Genomic DNA, 24,276 nt, shown 5'->3' with positions numbered 1-24,276 from the left:
TAAGTGCATCCCATCTTGGCGGTACACCTGAGATGATTATTTTACACTCTGTCTTTTTGGACCTGATGGCATACAACAAGCTTTCATAATCATCATCAATGCCCTTCAAGGATTGGCCATTACTGAAATCATTGCCACCAATGAGAAGAATTACAGTATGATATGGTGACATATCCATTTCCAATATTTTTTCTGTAATAGTGTTAATAGTTGCACCTCTACGGGTTTTTACGTCAGTTTTATATAACCCTCTTGTTCTTACTCCTTTGATTATTGATGATCTTATGAGAAGAGATCTGTCTTTAACTATGTTGTTGATTTTGACAAGTTCAGATGCATTGCTTGAACTTCTTGTTTTCCATGCCTAGACTGACTGAGAGTTTGGTGACTGCTGTATTTAGTATTTATATTTAATTTAGCTTCTTGCTGTGGGTTAAAATTGGAGGTTGTCTTTAGAACAGTTTCTTCTGTACCTGGATTTGATGTTGAGTGAGACACATGATGGTCAGTGTTTACAGTATGTGCTTTTAGCTAATTTTTGGCTCTAATACCTGTTGTAGACTCATCTTGTTTAATTTGTGTGGTTGCATCTGTTTGTGTGTATAATGATTCTTTTCAAATAGCTGGTTTTGGTATGGTCTGAGTGCCCTGACATGCTTTTTGGTCCTTTGACATGTTTGTGTATTGTGTTGTCTGGGTTTTCTGGCACACTTGTTTTTGCACCTGGTTTATCCATTTGAACACTGTGTAGACTCTTTGATTTTAGTGCAGAGAGTTCCTTTCTACTTTCTACTTGGGCCTGGAGAATGCCTATCACTCCTAAGCACTGTATGGAGGTACAAGTCTGGTTATGGGAACTCAAAGGAATTTGTTGCACCTATCATAAACTGGGGTCCTGGAGTTTCCTCCACATTTATAGCAATCTGGCTTATTTCATGTAAAGCTGTGTTACTGTTGACTGGATTTGGAGATATGTGGGCTTCTGGGATGGGTGTTGAAGCCCTTGGCTGAGAGGTAATTGATTTCAATCTTTTGTTGTCTACCATTTGCTGACAAGTGTTGATAAAATAATTTACCCATTCTGTGTAGCCTGGCCCTTGTACATGAATTTTACCAGCTATGTATAGAGTTACTGTTGCAGAATTTGTATCCATGGATTTATAGATCAGCCCATTATGTGAGTGTCCCTGCTGGAAGTGTACATTCTCATCCAAGAATTTCTTGATTGTTGGAATTTTGTTGGAGTCAGCTGTGTTATACTCTGCATATTATGTTGGATTTTAAGAAAGCTTGGAACTAAAGAGGATGAGCCAGCCATGTTGGATTTTGGTGTTACACAATCTTGGTAGGTTGAATCTATTTCAAGTGAATATTTCTCTTCAGTATTGAGCGTGTCTATATTCTTTGCATCATTTAAGAGATCATCTTGGGTAAATCCTGAAAATGAATCTGATGAATTTGATTTGAAATATGAGTAGATCCACTGAGACAGTGAAGAAGTGGCCATATTTGTTTTTTCTCAATAGATTGAGAAGGGGAGAGCTGTGCTCTTGCTCTGTAAGTTTTAAGAAGTGCTTCTCCATCACACCAGTCATTGACCAGTCACCAAGCAAATGCCAATCACTTGGCTGCTGCAGTTGGCATTTGTCTTAGAGAACCGATCACCAGTCAGAGCCCCTTCTATTGACAGGGATTGGATTGAGACCCCCTATTTTGCCACAATATCTATATATCCTTTTGGGGACAGGGAGTCTGTGTATACACCAGACTAGGATAATGGATTGGATATACTTACCCCTTATCCTATGATCCTTCTTAATCCATATGGGATGTGGGTGCATCCAGTTTATGGTGATATGAATACCCTGGTCTCATCCTCATAGCAGTAATGTTGCAAGTCATATACCCAAATCTCCCGCTAATATAGAATATTGAGGGATGAGGATGTTTCAAAAAAATCAATTTTCAATAATCTTAAGGAAAACAAGAAGTAGCCAAGGGAATTTTTGACCACCACTATACATATCCAATTTATGCATGTCCAAAGCATGTAGTTTGTATCAACAGTCCTGCTTGGAGCCCATGTAAAAATATCCTCTTGACAGTTTGTACAGCTAATCATCATGGATTAATTTAAAAGGTAGGTGTACAGGTTTTGCAAAAATAAATTGTCTTTGCTTCATAATGATTACCAAGTGTGAGGAATCAAGGATGGCTGAATGGTCTTGGGTGCTTGCCTATACAGATTATTTACATATCACTCTGTGTGGATCTGAGTCTGGACTCCACTGAAGTGGGTATGTGAAAAAGCTTGCCTGTAGCTTTCTGACAGTCAGTGGTTTTTCGCATAGACTTTTCAGGGTTTTCCCTCTATGAAATGTATTGGCTGTGTAGCTATCTTGGGGTCAAAAACGGCAAACTATAAACCCAAGTGTACAGAACTGTACTGCTTTGTAATCATCATGTGAAGAAAATCCATCAAGAGGTTTAGGAAATGTTAAGACATGAAAACTACCAAAACCTAAATGGAAATTCCTATGACTGTCACACGAATTCAAAGGGGTGAGGGCTTTATAATGATTCATGCCATGTATGATGAGAATCTATTAACTTGATATATTATGTAATTAGAGTTTATGAAACACTTTTACTAAAATCTTAAGAAACTGTTGATGCCACTGGTGCCAGAAAAATGATTGCAATGTTTTGCTTACTACTAACATGGGCACAACTATAAAAGCACGAAAATAAGTAAAGCAAATCATTTTTTTCAGAGGAGAGCTTTTGCATTATACCAAGAATCTACAGTGGCATATATGTACTCAGAGCGATCAGTCTTCAGCTCTGATGAATTTAACCTATATCATTTAACTGTTGTTGAGGTTTGCCATGCCATGCGAACAAGATGGATAATCCCTTGTGCTGTTCAGAAAAACACTAAAAATTGGTGTGAAAAATGATGACTACAAAGCAGTACCATAATGTACAAATGAAATTGAATAAATTAATGAGAATCATGGCAAAGCATCCTGTACTTGAAGCATAGAAAACCAGAATGACATACATTCGTTAATAGAGCAACAAAAACTAAAGAAACTCATTTAAGAAACTAGTTTGCAGATGGTCAAGTGTGCATGATATAAAGGTATTTTTGGACAATTACTGAAAATTAGTTTCTCTCTAATGTAATCTTACGAGGCTAAGAAATAATAACCATGTACTTTTTCATTTTCCTTTCTATTCTTTTGAAAATGAGGGACTCAAAAGTTTATGACAGGGAATCAAAGAAGTAGGCTGCCGATTCCAGATTTCCTTGAATGAAGAGTCCAGAACTACTCATCCTAAAACTGTCAAGTGCACTACATTTTTGCCCTCACTACATCTCACCTTTTAGTTTTCCTAAAGATTTAGGCAACGGTTTGGAGAGTTTCAGAGCACCTACACCCTGGGGGGCTTACTTTCCACAAGCATGTACATTTGTCGTGCATGCTTTCTGCATTTAGTATTACACCCTCATTGCAGAAGTAGATCGACCATATTTCATGCTTCACAGACGTGGATGAAATTTGAGTTTACAAGGACTGTTCAGAGTAGAATCAAACAGATGACTGCATGCATCTCTTATAGTACCACACCGTTATAACAAAAGGTCACCAAAAGAAAAAAAAGTTTTCTATTGCACTGTTTTTAAAGTTAGGGTAGGTAGGCAGGTTTTTTAAAATAATTTTTTAATAAAGCATTATATATATTATGCTTAATGTGCACATGTACTAAGCACTTCAAATTACTGAGCAAAAATGGCTTAGTTAGATGCACAAATCAATTTTGGGATTTTTTATTTACTATGGGGATAGGGAATGCTAGGGTCGGCAGTGAGAAGCAGTGATGGTCAGCTGACTGTAACATTGTTATTGCCTAATCTAACTTTCATACTTTAATAGCTCATGTTAGATTTTTGCATTTAGCTCATTACCAAATAGGCTTTTTGCACCCACTGTACAGAAGTAGGTAACTGCATCAAATATGACTTTCTGTTGTTGAATATAGTGTTTTTACTGTTCATACTAGATAAGATTAAATTGGGTGATATGCATCCTCTCCAACAAAGAATTCCCTTTTTGTTTGAATAATGAAGCTTAACAATGGGATTAATCTCATTAATTACTACAGCCTTACAATTAAAGGTTAATGTGACCTACATTTTAAGTATTACAAACATATATTAAGTATTTGTGTTGATCTTGACCACAAATTCATCCTAGACTATACAGAAGTCCTTTTATGACCAGTGAGGAGATGCCAACTATTCTGGAATTGTTATAGGTTGTTTTTTTTATAACCATTCTGCAAAAACAAATTACTTGGTAAAACTCTTGAACAGGAGTTAAGTACGTGGACAAAGGCAGGGAGAAATGTCATTCAGTATGTTTATGATAGAAGGGAACATAGAATGCGATTCCAAATGTTAAAAAAAAAAATATCCAGAAGAGAACGATAAACCAGCTGATCAAACTGTAAATAGACAATAAAGGCATAGTATTAGGAGCAGAAATGGGAGGTACAATTTCATTTGGAAAACAAATGTTTATAGTACTTGATTAAACAATCTTGAAAGAATTCAATGCCCTGGAGATACGGATGCCCCATTTATTCTCCTCTACAGTTAACTTGTATGAATGAGCAGAGAAATCAGCAGTGGACCACATGCATTTAATGGTAGGCCTTAGTGTCCAATCACTGTGGTTGCCAATGCTTGAATTGTGTTTACAATTGTCATACTGGTGGTCATATCAAGATGAATAAGTCACATGATTGGAATACAATAAAATCTTGCTTCTAGTGGTGGACAACGGTATGAGCTTCCGAAATAGTGGTTTTGTTTGTACAACTTGGATTTGAAAGAAAAATAAAAAAATTTGGTTCTGTTTCAGTTGCAAAAATTTAGTTTTCAATTGCACTCTTTTGCATTTACAACTGCTACTGATGACAACTAAAAGCTTCATAGAGGCAGGCAAAGTTATTAATTGAAGAGGCAAGCTGTGTAATCGTCAATCTCAGTTTTCTATTATTTTTTTTTCCTGAAGGATCATTGGCACAGATAAAAGAATTATGTGGGTGCAATTTTGTGATTGTGACAAGGTTTTACTCAAATCTTTTAGTGATTTTGGTTCAACTAAATTCTAAAATTGAATCCTTTTTTTATATTATGGCATAGGTTACAAACAAAACCAAATATAAAAATTAAAGAGGAGCCAATTGTCTCTAACACCAAAGAAATCCCAGCATACCCCATTATTACAATATTTGTGAAATGAAGGTTTTTAATCACTGTAAGCACCTCTTCACCTCAAGAGGTTAACCAGATTCATTATATTTGTAAGTAGCAAATCCTGGCTGCAAAAGTGTAAGGTTTAATCAAGGAATGCTTTTTAGCTATTTCCTTGGATGGTTTCCAAATTATTTTAAGACTGCTGTACAAGATGCTTATTTTTAGTGTCATTATAATAGTGAGTTGCTCAACTTAGTTAATGTACCTTGTACTCCTTTATAAGACGAGTCAAACTGCATAGACTAACATCTGTTGGTGCATTATGCCATCAGATCTGGGTCTGTGCAGTTTGTGAGAAGTAATCAGTACAACCACCAAACAGATCCTAATCTGAAGATGCATTATGCTATAGCAAATCAGGTTCTTTCGTTTCCAGCTGTATCCCAAGGCCCACAAAATTACTGGTGTCACAAGGCGTCATAAGAGATAACAAAGGTGGTATGGTCCTTAGGCTATCAAAAATGCCCTCAAGGTGGTTTGAGTTTGAGACCCCTAATTCACAGTTTCAACATGTATCTATGGTATACTGATTCAAGAATATACCCCTAACTGGTTTGAGGTAATTTTAAATATCGGTTCATGTTAAAATAATGAGTATAAAAGACAAGACTTTTGCTACTTATCTACACTTTAATCAAGGAAAACAAGGAAAATTATAAGTAAGCAATATTTAATTGATGAAGAGAGGTTTACTATATAATATACTTTATTAAGATTCAGATGGTACATATCTTTCACACTTAATATTCAGTTCCATCACAAAGAATCGACTTCCACAATTTCAATAATTGTCATATAAAAAAAGAAAATAATAAAAATCGTTCAAACGATAATGAGGCAGATTTATTTGAGGTCTAACAATAGTTATCTCTGCATATCTATGAAATAACCCTAGACCATGAAAGACACCTATTGATTAGACTTTATATTTAACAATTGGCTTTATATTAGTGTATAATCAAAGAAAGGTATGTGAAGAATCCATAGGAATTAGCTTTTCTATGACAGCGTTTGATTTTCAAGCATAAAATATGTTTAACTTGGTTAGTGGTAATGAAACTACAGCTATTTGATAAACTGCCCTTGTTGTCAACAAAAAATGAACATTTTAACTCATACATCTATCAAGTATCCCACTTTCAGGCAACACACAATGTAAGACAACTGTAGGGTTTATTTACACAACATTGCAAAAGTTAACATACATTTCAGGGTTGGAAAATTATTCTGACTTCGAAAAACTGACCCTTTGCAAGTTAAATATGGGAAAGCATTATTTCCATTCAATGTCAAAACTCTGCCACATAGGCTCTACATATTACCTCGTTAGAAACTAATATAATCAAGAGGGAAAAAAGATGATTGTTTAAAAAAAGGAAAGAAAACTAGTTGCAGATTTAAGAACTATCTGACATAGGTAATGAAGAAAGCCAATTTTTATAAAGAAATTGTGAAAACAACAATTAAAAAAAATTTAAGATTACAATTTGACCCCCAAAATACTAAAAAGTATGCTTCGCTCATTTTGAAATTCACGTCTCACTGCACAACTGCAAACAAGAGTACTGTAAATAGCACATTACATGTACACTCCATGTTTAATATTCCAGTTTTTTCTTCTGTCAATAACCTTGAATTTTGACCCCTCGACCTCAAATTTTGATAAGGCTTTTTACCTAGTGCAAGCCATCTACAAATTTTGGTTTAGGTTTGTGACGTGGAATTATTGTTATCGTGTGGAAATTATTATTCTTTCTGTAACAGTAATCTCGACATTTTCACAATGTTCTTCCTTACCCAAACTACAAGCCATCCACAAAGTTTGGTAAATGTTGTGGTTCAAAAATCGGCGACAAATAAAAAACACAACATAATTTGCTCCTCCTTGTGTATAAAAAGGAAGAGTGCTCAAGAAATAAGGCAATTTATTAAGCAATATATCCAAGACAAAGTTAAAGTGGTATCAACACAGTGTCACTCGTGTAATCTTTACTTTTTTTCCCATCCAGTGACAATATGAAAAAAGTACAAATAAGGGAACTTCAATGTAAAAAAAAACTATACATATAATTAGAACTGAACTATTGTTATGCAGGGAAGGCATATCAGAATTGCCTAATATTAAGCTTTATGTAATAACTGCCCCCCCCCCCCCCCATAAATGGGTGTATGTAACCTGGAACAGAAATGTTCTGATCGGTCAAGCCAAAGAAATGCCAAGCAATTGGATTCCTTCAAGTTCCATGTACTATACAGTAAGATGCAATATTAGGTAAAAATACAAGTTGGAACGTGTATGGCAGATCTGCATATTTTTGCAAAGTTTCAGCAAGAAATATTAACTATATGTTAACATGCACATACAGGCAGTCAACCAAAACAGGTTTAAGTTTTGGAGATGAAGCTTGTCACCAGTTTTAAATAATCACATGCATGTAGGTAAGAAATGGCCAGCTGCAAATCACTGGTATCTTCTAAGATACTTTACAAAAGTTCAATGCCATTTTTCAGTTGACAAAAGACTGAAGTAATTGAATCATCCAGTCTTCAATATTTACAAGTATATCACTGAAAAATACGACGTAACGACAAAGTGTCCAAACTTTGGGTGAAAAATAGTTGACTTTTATATATAAAAAACAAACAAACAAAGAATAATGGATATCCCAATCAGTCAAACTTGAACATGCTCTCAAAGAAAACTTGGTTCTGTCAAAAGCTAGTATTTTCATTTCTATAAGATCTTTCACCATTGATTGATTATGAAATAATGTTACAGAATAAAATCTTGTGTTTTGAAAACTTTGACATATCATCAGTGTGAACTATTCAAGCTAAAAATTTAACAACTGAGAGAGAGTGAGAGCAAAAGTATTTGTTATAACACAAGATTCAACTTTGTTATTCAACATCCATCCCCATCCTATAGTGGCATGATGGTTAAAATACAATCTATCTGCTGTCCCTTGACTGTACAACAATTCACAATGGCTTTAAATCGTGCTTTTCTTGAAAATTGTCAAACAACTCAATTTTTTTTTACAAAGTTATTCTTGTGTAAAGCCCTGTGTAATTTTCCATGATTTTTTAAAAAGAAGTTGAAATTTTTTGCAAAATACTCAAACAGTAGCCAAACAAGCACTTTTAAAAAATAGATGCACCACTGCACATACTCTTGTTAAACCAAGAGTGTGTGTGTGTGTGTGTGTCTATGTGTATATATATATATATTTGAAAACCTTGCAACTTCAATGCATAAGCCTTAGTTCAAACTAAATCAAGGAAATGAAATAAGCTGTGAATATTTAGATTTGTCAGTGATTTTTGAACCATTTCAATTCTATGGACTCTCAAGGTGCAGCAGACAGACTATACTTTAACAAACAAAAAAAAACCAGCCACACATTAAAGTAATAATAAGATTCAAATCGATTTAATGTATATAAAAAAAAGTTCATGATGTTGATCAAAGAGGAACATACTATATGGACAGTATTTTGCCTAGGTAATAGGAAACCTGTTTAAAAAATGCATATAAAAATATAAATTTGACTTAATCTTATTGAAAACAGTTTTAAGTTTGTATTTTAAAAAAAATGTAATTGGCTATTTCTTTGCAAAGCTAAGAATAAAGTAGGTCTGGGTCAGGAAAACAACGGTACCTTTAAGAGTTTAACACTCTACTGTGCAAAAACAATTTCTGAATTCAAGACAAGACTTTCTTACTTTTAACTGATGCATATTGAAACGATATGATATTCTTCAGCTTTAACAAGATTTTCAATTTAGCTGCTGTGATGGACATACTGGACGTCGGAGTGGTACCAGTTTCAATTAGGAACAAGAAGATATATGTGTTTTGCTAAATCCCAATACAGGGGAAGTAGCAACAGCTAGATTTTCAAGGCAGACAACATGGCAGCTATACTGGGTGTATGACTGGCACCATTTCATTTCAGACCAACTACCAACTAGACATAACGCGAAATATACTGGTGAACATACTGTTGATATTATTATCCATCTTGAAGGAGATGAGTTCACACATGCAAGATGGGCACCATTGGTGGCCATATTCAACGTCAATTTGCATTATTTTCACTTAAGACTAACTAGACACCATTAAGAAGTCTTCTGATGAAAACCCATCATCAAAATGTCATTTAAGAGGTGTAGCAATCTGATTTTCACTTTGCTGGCCATACTGAATGTTTGAGCAGCAGCATTTTCATTCAAGACCAACTAGACCATGTGATGGATGGATGAATGTATGTATAAAGTTTCACGGCAATCCTCCAAGTAACAAATTTGTGTTAGCATACTTTATATACCAGATACTTTGGCAAATTCTGTTATGCCGTATTTAAGGCTTTCGTGCCTGAACGTTTTCTGACAAATTTGGATGAAATGGGTACAGTGGTTTCTTAGACACCGCAAATGGCAAACAATAATGGACAAATATTACATGACAGATGAAGGCAAACTAATAACGACATCTGAAGACTGATCTTAGCCCAGCAAATACTGACATCCATTACAATTATTACTCTTGAATTTAATAAATGTGTCATTTCAGTTCCTGGATTGGAACTTTTTTTTTTCTTTCTGTAAATGTGATAGGGTATTATGTGAAAAACCACAAAACAAGACATATGCTATGATGTGGGGTCTTAATCAAGATATTAATAGAGCCTTACTGAGTGTGTCAAATGTCTTCATGACCTAGACTAGTTTATGGTGCATTCACAGTGATCAAGTACTATCACTTTAACCCACAGCATCACTTATTTTGCTCAACTGTGCCATCATGCAACTGGGACAGTGCTTACAGAAACCGCAATATGCTGTCAACTTTGGATTAAATGCTATAATTTGAATCATTTACAATTTCACCATGCGATTTGGGTCTAAATTTCTGCATGAAATATGCTGTATATTACAGGACTCAAATTAATGTTATAAACATTCAAACTGCTATAAAGTAAAGTGAATTTATTTTTTATTTAATATTTAAATAACAAATGACTGAGTCAAATAAGGCCCTTATAGCATGTCCCCCTTTTCCTGTAAAGTAACTAAGCACAAAGACCACAAGTTCTCAACTCTTTAGAAATACTTGCAATTCTGAGAAAATTTATGGATGAAAAAAAAAGCAAGAACATGTAATGCTTCCAGTTTTAGACAAAGTGTATCATAAATCCACTAAATGCAGACTTTCCATTCATCCTTCAATTTGAAAAGATTCTGAAATAGCTGTGAACAAGCATGATGGTAACTTTTAAAGGATATTGCTGTATGAAAATGGACAACTTCTGAGCAATGTTTACAAAATGAATTACAATCATTCAAACTGTTTGCATTTAAGTCAGATATCTTAAATATATAAATACTCAAACATCAATCGGTCAACTGATTAGGGACATAAAAAAAAGTCAGGATGATTATTCTGTTATCATCTTCTGAATTAAAAAAAATAATTAAAAGTCCTGTTTTGAATTCTGCAACATCCACTGGATATGGGTGCTGGCATAACATAGCTGTCACTCAATGGCTGTACCTGGGTCATGGTCACCCTGAAATAATTTTTTTTCAAGAATTACAAAACTTGTAGATATACACAAGAGGGTTATCTTGAGGTTGGGTCATCATGACAAAGACATGATAAAGAATTTCACAACTTGTAGACACAGACCCTGAAATGGGTAATTTACCAGTGAAACAAAATGGAATGCACACAGGATACAGAACAAATATGAAAGGAATGCTGACTGCTTGCAGATCGAATGCAAAATGGCTGCAAACAAAATGAACAATGCATTTTGAAAAAAGTCAACCAAGTCAATGCAAAATGCAGAATAATACAGAAATCAGGGATTGCCCTGAGCTTTGTCAATGTCACAAATTGCGATTCTTGTTCTTTATTGATGAAGAAATATACCATCTGGTGATTTTTTGGGCAACAACCTTTTTGGCTGTTTAATTTGTACATACAATCACAGATTTGAGTGGAGACATTCAAATGGACCATGAAAGAAAGCCACAAACTTGGATACACAATGCACTGGAATCTATCTGTTACATAAACAAATTCTTTGTTAATATTGACAAACCCATCTTTACAGTGCATTGTTCCATCATAATCCACTGATGCTGACATCTGGTCTGAGTCCTGTATGCTGTGATGCACTCAGTCATGCTACCGGACTATACCTACAATCGACCGACCTCTAAAGATGCAAAAAAAAACCCAGTTACAATTAACTAAACGAAGGCTAATCCTAATATTTTTTTTTTTAATGTACCAATTTTTTTGCTGAAACTTAAGATAAAACTGATTATCTCTGAAGTACTGACTGGTGTGTATAAATACAAAGCAAATTGAAAATATATCAATTAAAATTGTATACTGTCAACAGTGCAACTTTATCACGGGTAAACGAAAGTTTACCATTGCATGTTCATCATCTCATCCTAAGAACAAGTTAACAAAATAAACAGCATTTGGATTTAGTGCAAATTCATCAGGCAATGCAGTCACTGAACCGGATGTTATACCTGACAGTTCAACATCATCTACATGTAGTGATGGTAGCAGTGCTTCAAGTGCAACACCACATCGTGATGAATGGGTCAAAAGTTCCCAAACGTTTCTCGACAGCTGAAAACGATGTCCGTGGCTTAGATATGATACAAAGTTACAGCAGATGTTCTGTAATATATGTATCAAGGCACAAGCCACAAGTCATCAATTCACTTACAACTGGTTGTGATATTTTGAAGAAGGATTGTGTTACCAAACATGAATCCAGGCAGGATAAGTAATATATGTTAATTTTGGCCATTGATCTTTTACTTTTGCCATCAATCCCGTGGTACATCTCCAGGGATTTAAACAACACAACAAGAAATAGCAAAACAAACAAGTTTTGCATATTTGAAAATAATTTATTTCTCAAAATACAGGAATGAAAGAATTAAATTAACTTGCAGCATGGTGAATGGATTCCTAATTTCCTACAAGTCCTTTCATTTCCAATAGTTCCAAGAAATCAAAATATGTTCCAACGAAAAATGCCCCTTTTGTGCTGAAGTTTTAAATCGACAGAAAGATTTCCAAAGAATTAAAATAAGTCGTTGAATAAATTTAGTTAATACTGTACAGTTATTCTAGCGTGTCATGCAAAAAAATTAATCTTTTCAGAAACCATGTTAGGAGATTGAATCCGAAAACTCGCAGATTGGGACCTACTATTGGGAAGTTTTTGCGGCATATTTAATCATCATTTTCACTAAATATTCACAGACTCTTTGGGTCCAATACATGTGAAATTCTCAAAGGACATGCCGTTTCTCCCTGTGTAGTGCATTATCCCCTCCCCCCATTTCATATTCTGATCAGCTGTGCCCGAACTGCAAACGGTTAGACTTGAGCCTCTTCAACATACTTCAAAGAAACTGCCTGTTCTACAGTGAGTGAAAGCACTAGCAAATGACAAATAAAAAATGCCCTTTTATGTTATAATTAACAGTGCCTAAAATGGGTGTGAATTTATGTTAACAGTTCAAATGTGGTCTCAAGCTACCATACATGTGTTAACTATTTCCCACATTTTATATCCCACCTTATTTCCTTACTGTTAACTCGTATATGCATATAACACTGCTTATTAAATAACATATTTATTCAGAATAAGTTTTTTTGGGAGCACATATGCTCTGTGATGTTTCTTCATTCCTTCTTTTAATTTAATGATGGTAATTAATGCTTATATATACGTTACATTAATGCCAGGTGCTGACTCGTGTTAAGGTTCATTGGTGGGAATGGATATCCTAGTTTGCTTGTCGAGAAAAAATCTACAGCATTCAGTCATCATTCTTGGGATTTGGGAAGCAATTCACTACAAGCAAAGCATATAAGGCATGGTAGATATGAATTTCTGAGCTCCTGGTTGATGGAAATATACTTTGTGAAGCTAGCCATAAAAGGGGGGGGGGATTTAATCCCTAAATGTACGAAATCGATGGTCGTATTATCACTTATCTTACATTGCAAAGTACGATCATAGGGTTTTAGTATTAAAATGTCATTAACTGAAGTTCCCTACATAACTATTATTTGGAATATAACATACATAATATAGATTTGCTTAACACCTGATGTTTCTGTTTAAAAAAACTGGAGAGAGAGACTGTAGATGACAGGAAAGTAGGTATTTCCAGTGACAAGTCATACCTATGCACTAACGGTGATGCAGGATGCAAAGACCACGGAAGTAATGCAAAACAGTCATGTAATAATTTATTTTGTAATATTATGGCTGTATTGCTTGTTGTCAGTAAGTAATAACTATCCCATCATTTTAAATTTTCATTACCTATCACATTAATAGACTTGGAAAAATATCCACTACTTGTTCAGGCAACATTTTATGAAAATTGGCGACAAAATATTGAGGTTGGTGATTTTTTTTTGGTGACAACCTTTTAAAGCCAGGACCACAATCCTTGAAAAATACAGAAATATATTTCTTTATCAACTGCTCCATTATTTGGTTGGATGCAGCTAAAAGAAACTGATCCAATCAGATCCCACGTTGCACTCAAATTGGGAGATTGTTAGTAATAATCAAAGTAACCTCTGTACACATCATTTGTCAATTTCTCCAAATTAAACAGTTTAAGTAACTTATAACTCCCAGTTAATTAATGTGGACATCAAAGAAATCGCCTTGATGAAAACCAAAAAGGTCACCTAATGAGCTCTCTTATTAGTTAATTTTAATTGCTGTGTATGGAGACTTGTATCTGTAATAAGGCACTTATTCAAACACAATTTAAGCGAGTTAAAGATGCTAATGGTTGTTCAAGTACAAAACTTGTTACCAGAATGAAATACAAAAACAAATTGTTGACAAATACTCAACCATGTTTTTACACTTAATACAGTTGTGGTTATATTTTAATTTATGATAAATCAGATGCCATCTTTTGCATTTTCTGCAATTGCTATTTCATTAAAGTTATACTTTAATGAGTTCTGAAAACAGAAAACCTGACTTTGGTATTGCATTTCCATTTTGTTCCAAATGAGTGTAAATAAAGGAAACAATGAATGAAATTGATTTTTTAAAAAAAAAAAATGAAGTAATGTCTGAATGAAATATTATGTCACGAAAGATGGAATGCTAAACAAAAGGCAAATAAAATGCAACTGAAATGCAGATTTGGTAAAATTACCCGTTTCCGTGTCTGTACATGCATTAGGTTTGTCACAGGATCAGGATCACCCTGAAAGAGTAATGAAAAAGAATTGCAAAATTGCCATTTATAAACTGTATACACAACAAATTTAATGTCCAATGTTCCCTGTTCAAATAAATTCCACTAAAGTATCAATTAATTAATTGGAAGTCATGTCTGAACAGGATTCATTGCATTTAATATCAATGAACTTAAAACAATATCCTCTCAGGTGTAAAGGACGTAATACAAAAATTCCATTTATTTTAGGCAAACAGGAATGGGTAGTAAATATGAATTGTTTCCCTTTCAAGTTTGGGTCGGGTAGGGCAATGGAATTGGTGGGGTTTTATCCCTCCAAGATAAATTTAAATTGAAACGCCTAATAGAAACATGAACATTTCCCCAAGATATATTTAGTAAATGAGAATATTAATCAACATCCTAATGAATGAAATTATTATTTCATACCCCACCCCTTAAAAGATCAATATTCATGAATATTCTGGGTGGTAGTATTTTCATAGTACAATAAAGACAGGATCAGAACATGCACTCCTGTGTTATTTTCCAGAACTTCCATCCATCAGTAATCTGCACCTTTGTCTTGCATCTGTAAATAATGAACCTCATTTGTCTTGTGTCTGTAAATTGTGCACAAGTTTCTGTCATTATATATTCGTTCTTGATTGCAACAAACAACCAAAGCAAGTTGTACAGATTAAACAGAAAAAAGAATCCAGACACATGGGTTCCACTGGTGAAAAAAAGACACAATTTAAGAGACTAGCCAAAATCTGACCATCAGAATTTTTTAATATGAGTCATGCGATAAGATCTCTTTCTAGGAATTAAATCTTTTATTTCAGGCATCATACTCTACACTAGTTATATATCAATCAAATAGTTGTTTTAGATAAATGACACACACATTTGGGCAGTGTTCCACTCAGAAAATTTCTGCTTAAGTGTGGTGTCCTAGCAACCATTCCCACTGTATCTAAACAAAACTGGCTCTGCTGTTCAGAGGAGAAACTGAAAATAGGTTTCTTCCAACTGGTTGCTATGGAAGCCATGTTGTTTCATGCGAACCATCTTGCATACAATTCTGGTAGAACATGTCCTGTGAAAAATTCCTACCAAGTTTGATCAAAAGTGGCTCAGTCATTCTGGATACAAATTTTAAAATAAGCTTTCAACCAGGCTGCTCACTGAGCAAGACTTTTGATAAAGCATGCCATGTCAAATAATATTACCAACTTTTTCTGCCTGGCTACCATGGAATATACAATGCTGCCATGGTTGCCACCAGACAATTCTGATAGAGCCATAGAATAATTTAACCAAGTTTCATGAAAAAGTTTATTGAAAAAATGTTTTCCACTTGGTTTCTTAGAAAACCATACTGTTGCAAGCAGGGTCAACTTGGACATAGTTTTGTTAAAACATGTCTTGAGAAACATTCCTTCCTAAAAAGTTTGACCCAAATTGGTTGTCGTTTTAGTGAAGTAGAATAAGATCTTTCCAAATGGATGTTAAGAAAGCCATACCAAATCTGATAGACGATGTCCTACAGAAGACTCCTACCAAGTATGACATAACTGATTCAACCATTCTGAAAAAGTTAATAAGAGACCACTGAAGGGAATGATGGTTTTTCTGGCTGAAAAGAATTTCCAATAATCCAATACAAGACTCTTCATATGTCCTTGATTATAACTGCAGAGTAATTAAACTGTCTTTAGAAATTCCACCATAACAAACTTGCAAAGAAAAATATTTTGTCACACGTCCGTGTTCACATGTATACAAGACACTAGAATGTGCGTTAACAAGTTATTTGTCATGACCTTTTACTCTGAATTACAGGTAGAAAATGTGTGAAGTCATCTCAGATGTCACGATATATCCACATGCCAAGTTTTGTTAAATTTCTAAGTAAACATTTTAGGCAGGAAATGAAAAATAAAATAATATACATTATTTAAGTAGCATCATTCAAGGTATTCATCAGATACATCCACAAATTAGATCTGATAAAAAATATTCTTTAGTGTTTGTGTACAGTACAGCTAAAGTGAGCTAAAGGATGGCTTTGCATTGGAAAGGCATTTCAAGATGAAAACAGCGGACATCAAATTACTGAACCATGTATTCACCTGTGTCAATAATCAAAACAAGTTGTGTTCAAGAGTTTTTTTTTCCAGTTACACCTGTGCTCACAAACAATGTCTGATACTGATATGTCTGTCAAAAGAGATTAATGAAAAGAAATGGATGGTTGCTGATTGTTTCTAACAGCACTGTTAATAAATTATTGGCTGTACCATACTGATGAAACGGGAGCTACATGTAAGTGCCTTTCCCATGGACAAACTGAGGCAATCAACCCAAGTTGGTCTGAATGGGTATCAAACCTGTGACCCATGCATAACAAGTTCAACACACTACCAAATGAGCAACTTCAAATCAAGGAAAGCAGTGAAATGAAGGAGAATAATTTTCAATACTGACTTTGTGCTAAATAATGCTCCAAAGTGAAAAGAAAAATCAATTAAATCTGCAGTAAAGAAGCAATACAAAGCTGATTATGACAGCAAGTTATATATATATATATATATATATATACACACACACACACACAAACACACACAACTATTACAGCAACATTAATCAAGCTTTAACTGTTACAAAATGTTATGTATTAGTGTTGGGGAAAACTGCAAACGACACTGCATGCTACAATTTTCAGATGCTCTTAAACAGAGGAATATGGTGAATGGATGAATCCAACAATAACGAGCCGAAACTATACATCAAATGTCACCTAGAGATGACATGCTACCCTTGTCCCTCATTTATGTACTGAAAGTACTCTATGGTCCAGTACTCTCAATTTGTATACCACTTTGATTAGGTGTACTAAATTTCCCAGATATACCTTGAACAGATTTAGAGTACTGACCAAGAACTTAAGTGTGGATAATGGATGGTGGGATAAACACACTGATGCAAACATTTTAAGTACTGCAGAAATGCAAATAACAAAAATGGTTGTCTATACCAATAGTCTAATATGAGTGCCCAATTTCATAAAAATGTCCTAAATGTTTATGGATTTTTTTGCCCTGGAAATTATATTTTTGATAATGGATGGGGAGAAAAAAAAACATTACAAATATGAAGCTCTAAAAATCAACGTGAACAGCCAAGTGTTGATAATGATTTGAGGGATCAACAGAATCAGGGAGGAAAACAGATAAATATTGAATCTAGAGAGATGTGAATAGCAAAAAGAAAAGGCACACCTGTACCACTAATCCAATGTGTGTGCCAAGATACATCAAGATGGTCAAGTCTCAAGCGTGAAAGTTTGGAATGAATGGATGGATGATCTTTCTCCCTCTCCCTCACACACATATTGAAACACTAGAGAATTGTGAATATCAAAAGGTACAACTGGACTACAAGTCCAATATATGCACAAAGTTTCATAGTGATACCTTAAATATGATAATTATGCTCTGAAAGCAAAAATATTTATGGCCAGGCAGGCAAAAAAACTGACAGGAATAACTGCTATACCATGGAATAAGAATGATGCAAAATGCTGGCTACCAAATTCATGCAAATTTCTAAAAACATCAAACTGCACATGAAAGCTGCTTGCAATGGCAATACATCCAAGTTTAACATGTGTTCCTTTAAGAAGCTTGTGGTCTAATGGCTGAAAAGAATTTCCAGTAGTTGAAGACTGTTTCTTCCATTTAACTGTCAAATATTCTGACCCTTTCTGATATTCTTCAGCAATAAGAAGCACATATAGGACATCAGTATGGCACCATTTTCCCTTACGACCAACAAGGCATCATTAGAAGTCTTTTGGTGGAAACCTCCTGTTGAGATGATATTCCAAATTTGGAAAACCTGAAGGTAACTTTACATTTCATTCAGAAGGCATAGCAATAAAAAGATTTTCAAGAGTGCCACTGTTTCAGCCCTATCAGGCATTATATCAGCAGCATTTTCAATTAGGACCAACTCATCACAAGTTCTTTAGTAAACACCCCATAGTGATATGACTATTCAATCAGCAGCTGTAAAATTTTCAAGATGGCCACTCTGGTGGCCATATTGTACAGCAAACTGGTACTATTTTCATTTATACCAACTAGATTTCACAACAATCAACTATACATTTGAAATATTTTAGTGAAAAACCTGTTGATATTACAATCCCTTCAGGAGCAGCTGTAACATTTTCAAGATGGCAACTGTGGTGACCATCATATTGGATGTTCAGGTGGCACCAAAGCACAGAAGAGGGTCAGATCACAACTTGTTCTACCTCAAAGCATCATTACCAAAGGAAAATTTTCTGCACTAGCTCTCAAACATCACCAAGCATGAAAGCAGTTGATGATCCAAATGAGAAGGCCCCTGAAAGCCTTCCCAGATGAGATAGTGTCCTGAGCCCTTGAATGTTTTGGGCATAGGTTTTGGATGTAGGAGTGTATGGAAACATGGAAAGAGTCGTCTTGTGAACATGATCTGACCAACAAAACTCTTCCAAAATCATTCTCTCCCAGATCTTCCTGAGTGAGAGCTCTGCTCATGCAAATAATTTTACTGATCACCAGAACTTAGCTTGAGAGGGTGCTGCTTATCAAGTCCATACTATCTCCTCCCCCATCTGACCTTAGCTGTAGGATGGAGCCTAATGGCAGGCAAGGACATTCAACAACTGGCTTTTAAAAAAAACATTCATTAAGAGTCCACCAAAACTGGGACATCAGTGTTGTTCTGAATATGCTTAAATTGTCCTTTAACTCTTTAACTACAATAGCTGTTGTGCAGTTTCACTACTGCTGAGTGCTATCATACAGTTACTGAGACTGGTTGCTATGCTGAATACTAGATCATCATCATCAAGGCTGACTACAGAAACTGACAATAAAAACATGGTTACATTTATATTCATTATTTCATTAGTTTTTGCTGGATTTCAGTGAAATAAAAAACAGCTTACCTTGTTTAGTGTCTGTTATTCATATATTTCCACTATATATACATCCCATCATACAAGAAATCCCAGTCATGTAAACTGTTTTGAATTCCACAAAATAAATCGAATATTTACATATGTACATATAAAAAAACATGAATTAAATACACACGCAAATCACAAAGTTGAGGGTGGTATCTCTCAAAAAGGTCATTATCCACATATAAATGATGAAGTATATTCCAAGATATGCCTATATCTCTGCAATGCTGATTTCATACCATTTCAGGTCTTGCTTTTGGTCCCCCATTTTCTTGGCATAATCGTTTGTTTTTTTCACAAGCTTTTCCACCAGACATTCAGGAAAAAACTTGAGAAAAAAATGTCATTGCTTAGTGGTCCAAGCTTGATTAAAAATCACTTACATATGGTGTTGAAATGGGACTAACATCAATATCTGATCCATTAAACTCACTGTTTGATATCGCTTGTACTGAACCCTTTAAAGTCGCTCATATCTGAATCAGAATCCATCTTTGTTTATCTCAACTACACGTGTTTTATGAAATGCAGAAAAGCCCTTACAGTGTGTCTAAATTTAACCTCTCAGCTTTCAAACTTGTATCAAAATGTTGAGTAAACAATCCTCTCATTGGTTATGATAATGAAAAATGTAAACTTCTGTATTTTCAACCGATCAATGTTTAGTTAACATAGCGATCACATCTGCATAAATATGACACTTGGGTTTTGAGTACTGCTGAACTATACACACATAAGCAACACTGGGGTAGTAAACTAGGCTTATCGACGCATATATGCACCAGTGGGGTTCAGGAGCTATTTACAGGTGACGCTTTGATGCAGCAGTCATAGCTAAAGGGTTAACTTCTCACTATTATACAATGACTAATGATCTTCCCTCCTTAGTGAACGTGATCAAACTTGGAAGAGAGTAATAGTTTGCCTCCCTCCTAATTGCTGGACAAGGCTTGACAGGACTGAGCAGGTTCTTCTTTCAGTCAATGATCTTGACCTCAGATCTTCTGCCTCCAAAATCAACAAGATCATCCACAAATTAAATAACTGTAGATGGTGGGCAACTTATGTCATTATGTGACGAAAAAAAAAAGATGAAAGGACATCAAAACATTGGTGATCAATATTTTCATGCATAATGGCAACAAGATTAACCATCTAGGCAAAACTGGTCCATGTAAATAATCCTTTATTAGATTGTGCCAATAATTCATGGTTTCTGGTGGCAAACCAGACCAGTGTTGTTCTTTGTCTAGCAAAGAATATTTTTCAAGTCTTCAAATGCTAAATATAATACACTCCTCCACCCCCAAGCTAAATCCAGAAAATCACTGGCTCCAGTGCCTAATATAATATTGAGACAAATAAGGATCTCAACACTGCAAGCTCAAAACCTGTTGAACATGGCCAACAAAATGAGCAGCAATTTACAAATTAAAGAATAAAATACCAGCTAATTAAAGAATAAACAACTTCCAAAGGAACCTGACAATCCTATTAAGCTCTTCAATAAATCTGGATGTCTCAATATGAATAATGGAAAGGCCCCTTATACCACCCAGTAAAACTTTCCACCACTTCCATAAATATGTCTAACACCATAAAACAATGGAACTGCTGAGGTTTAAAGGTAAATATTGATGAAATAACAATTCCACTTAAAGAACACTGCCAAAAACCTGACTGGCTTCAGAGGACTTTCTCAAAAGAAAAGGAGAGTTGATCAACAAACTTCATACCTACAACTTTTCAAAGCATACTAATTAGACTACTGGAGGAGGGCCATAATAAGTAACAAAAGTCTTCACAACCAAATTAGTCTGAATACTACATAACTTAAGATAGGGAGGTAGAAGCTTAGGGGTATTAAAGAAAAAAAAGAGTAAGAAATAAGCTAGAAAAAGTAGTGGAAACCCTAGGGTTATTTTATGAAGAAATTTAGTATGAAATTTATGTAAATTACTGAAAAAATATACCGTAACTTACCTTTGCAAACTTGAACAAAAGCATACTCATACTTGCATACAAGTTGCCTCTATAGTAAAGGTTACCTCTATTTTCTGAAAAAGCCAGGTCCACATCACAAAGGCCATATCTCATTTTTTTTAAAAATTAGTCATTGTCAGCATTTTTTCTAAAAAACATTATCACTAAAAGCAGCAGTATATTAAACAAATAAAAATCACATGTTATCGTTTTACAAATTCTATTTAGTGCAATAATGTGTTTTTTGAAGATGTCATGGAAGCACATAGGGACAAACATAGTCTAGTTCCAACCATTATCTGCATTTTTGAGGATATGAAATAATTTTATCTGGAAAAAAAGAAAAATGTGCACTTATTTTATAACTGTAAGAAATCATCCAACTTTAAACAGAACTCTTGGAATAGTGGACAATGTATTAGAAACAGCTCCTCCCAAAAAATAGATGAACGTGAAAACCCGTCACCGATTCATTACATTTTGATACATACATACATAGCAAACCAGTGTAAACTGAAGAGAGAGAGAAAAAAAACGTCGCTAGATATGAAGAAAAGCAGCTTTATCGATGTGATTCATGGATGTAATATGAATGAAGTGTTAGGAGAGACAATGTTAAACTTAAAAACATGATGCATCAAGAAAAGGACAAATCTACAGCATTTTGCAAATTTTGAATGAAGAATTTTTCAGTGATGTAACACAGCAATCACCATTTGTGGACTTAACAACCATTCAGAGAATGTCAAGACATATAGACTAGTTAAAGTGAGTGTTACACGTAAATAATTTATCAACTGGTTTTGTGTCAATACTCTTGTACTAATTACTAAGTTATGTATTTAATTTGTGGCAAGAATTTTAAATGCAGATCCAGGTAGGAAGCAAAAATAAATGTACATTTTTCAAAATTATGCTATGTAATATATTGATGTTTTTTTAAAAATACTCAGATTACGCTTTTTGCCACTTACATTAGTAACATTTGTACTTATATCTCTCTTGGGAGTTGCCATGTATGAACCTACAACAAAGTAGTTCAGGTTCACATTTAATAATATCTCTTTGATCAGGTACCCAGGTAATCAATCATTAGGATCAGGTACCTGATAAAAGGTTTTAAATAATTCTGACAGCTTAACTTTCAACTGCAGACTTGTGCACCTATAGGAACAGGAGTACGGGATAGCAGGCTCAATATCTACTTAAATTGTAAGAGTTCTTTCCCCTTAATGCTCGTTGAACACTGTACTCTGTTAAAGCCTTAATATCACATGAAAAAAGTTGTATATGCAAAATCATCTGAATAACAATGAATCTTTACAGATACTGGTCCAAAACATTGTTAGGTTTCTTTAAAAATGGATAATATCAACAATTCATCACATGATGAGTCATGTAATTTCTCTCTCGACCTGAGAAATGTGGTTATTTTTCACATGTGAATTAATCGGATGCTGATCAGCAACATCTATGGATCAACCGATTTCAGATAAAAACTGTCACAAGATTTGATAACATCAATGTTGTAAACAGAAGTCAACACCTCGCTATGTTGGATATGGTAGGTGATCCTCATGTGATATTACTCTAGATTACTTTGTTCCGAATATAAATAAATTGAAAAGGAAATGAAGGACAAAAGTCAAGCATATTGTTTATAATGTGTAAAAACTCATTTACTTTAATTTCATACTAACTCCCTTCCTTCTCAAATCAGTTTGGCTGGTGCAAATGATATCAGATTAGTCACTAGCGCAATTTGTTGAATGCATGATGACACTACTTTTGGAGAACTAACTAAAGGAACAGAAAAAAAGAAGAAAGAAAAAGAACAGAATTACAAGTGACTTTGGTTATGTCAGGTATTTTTTAAACAAACCATTTCCTTCCTTCCAACTGCAACAAGCTTGGAAGAATGGTGAATGTTCTTTTTTTAAAAACAATCTATGGCATCTAATCCATCACAAATAGTTATATATACTCTCAAGGTACTGACCCCTAAAAGGCATTTCTACCCAAATACAGATAAACCAAGAGTGGTAAAAACACACTACCTGCAGATTACTTTGAGAAACATTCAAACAGATGCAGATCTGGATAGTCCTTTATTTATCCTTTGTGCCAATGGTTGAACATTTTATTTTTGTATAATAAACTACAGCATCTAACAATAAAATAAAATAATGTGCAGAAATGGGCAATTCTGTATATATGAACGATTGGGTAGGCAGGTCAACCATTTTGCATTGGATTTTAAATACCTGACTTTATTTTCTTCCCTCCAACCCTAGGTCCCGAATGCAACCAAGAGATCATGACCTAAAATATATGCAAGTCATCCTCCCACAATTGCATGATCAAAGCATGGTAAAGATAATTATTTTAAAATGTAACAGTAACTGCAATTTTTGTATGTTTGACTTCTACTTCTCCCAAGGTCCCAAATCATACCCCTCTTACAGATGACCCCCACACAAGAGCAACCTATATACCAAGTTAATTTTCCACCTAGCAGTTTCGACCAAGAAAAGGTTACAGATGGACAAACTGACTGACTGATGGGGTGTATCACAATATTCCTGCATGAAAGAAAGAGGAGAAAATATTGTAGCTGGACAATAAAAAGCTGAATAATAGATTATTTCTGAGATGAATTAATAAAACAAAAAAG

General features: G+C 34.5%; 1 protein-coding gene across 5 annotated transcripts in view; it reads right to left on the bottom strand.

The window, feature by feature from the left end:
- Nucleotides 1–5,939: 5,939 nt before the first annotated feature.
- LOC149804403 (protein phosphatase 1B-like) overlaps nucleotides 5,940–24,276 on the bottom strand; it is a 61,026-nt gene continuing 42,689 nt past the window's right edge. For 4 of the 5 annotated variants that reach the window (XR_016415599.1, XR_016415597.1, XR_016415598.1 and 1 more), the window contains 2 exons: nucleotides 14,570–14,620; nucleotides 5,940–10,902 (listed from right to left, as the gene is read on the bottom strand). Coding sequence is in view for 2 of the 5 variants with exons in the window: in XM_089939840.1 (XP_089795966.1) it covers nucleotides 10,870–10,902; nucleotides 14,570–14,620 (84 nt within the window). In the remaining 3 variants the exon portion in view is untranslated. The remainder of the gene's footprint in view (nucleotides 10,903–14,569; nucleotides 14,621–24,276) is intronic. The other variant, XM_089939848.1, reaches the window with a different exon arrangement.

This window comes from Sinohyriopsis cumingii, chromosome 2 (assembly GCF_028554795.1).
Source record: "Sinohyriopsis cumingii isolate HCF-2022 chromosome 2, ASM2855479v2, whole genome shotgun sequence".
In the NCBI taxonomy this organism is placed as follows: Eukaryota; Metazoa; Mollusca; class Bivalvia; order Unionida; family Unionidae; genus Sinohyriopsis; species Sinohyriopsis cumingii.
Note: the sequence above shows the minus strand (reverse complement) of the source record. Positions and strands in the feature narration are given on the sequence as shown.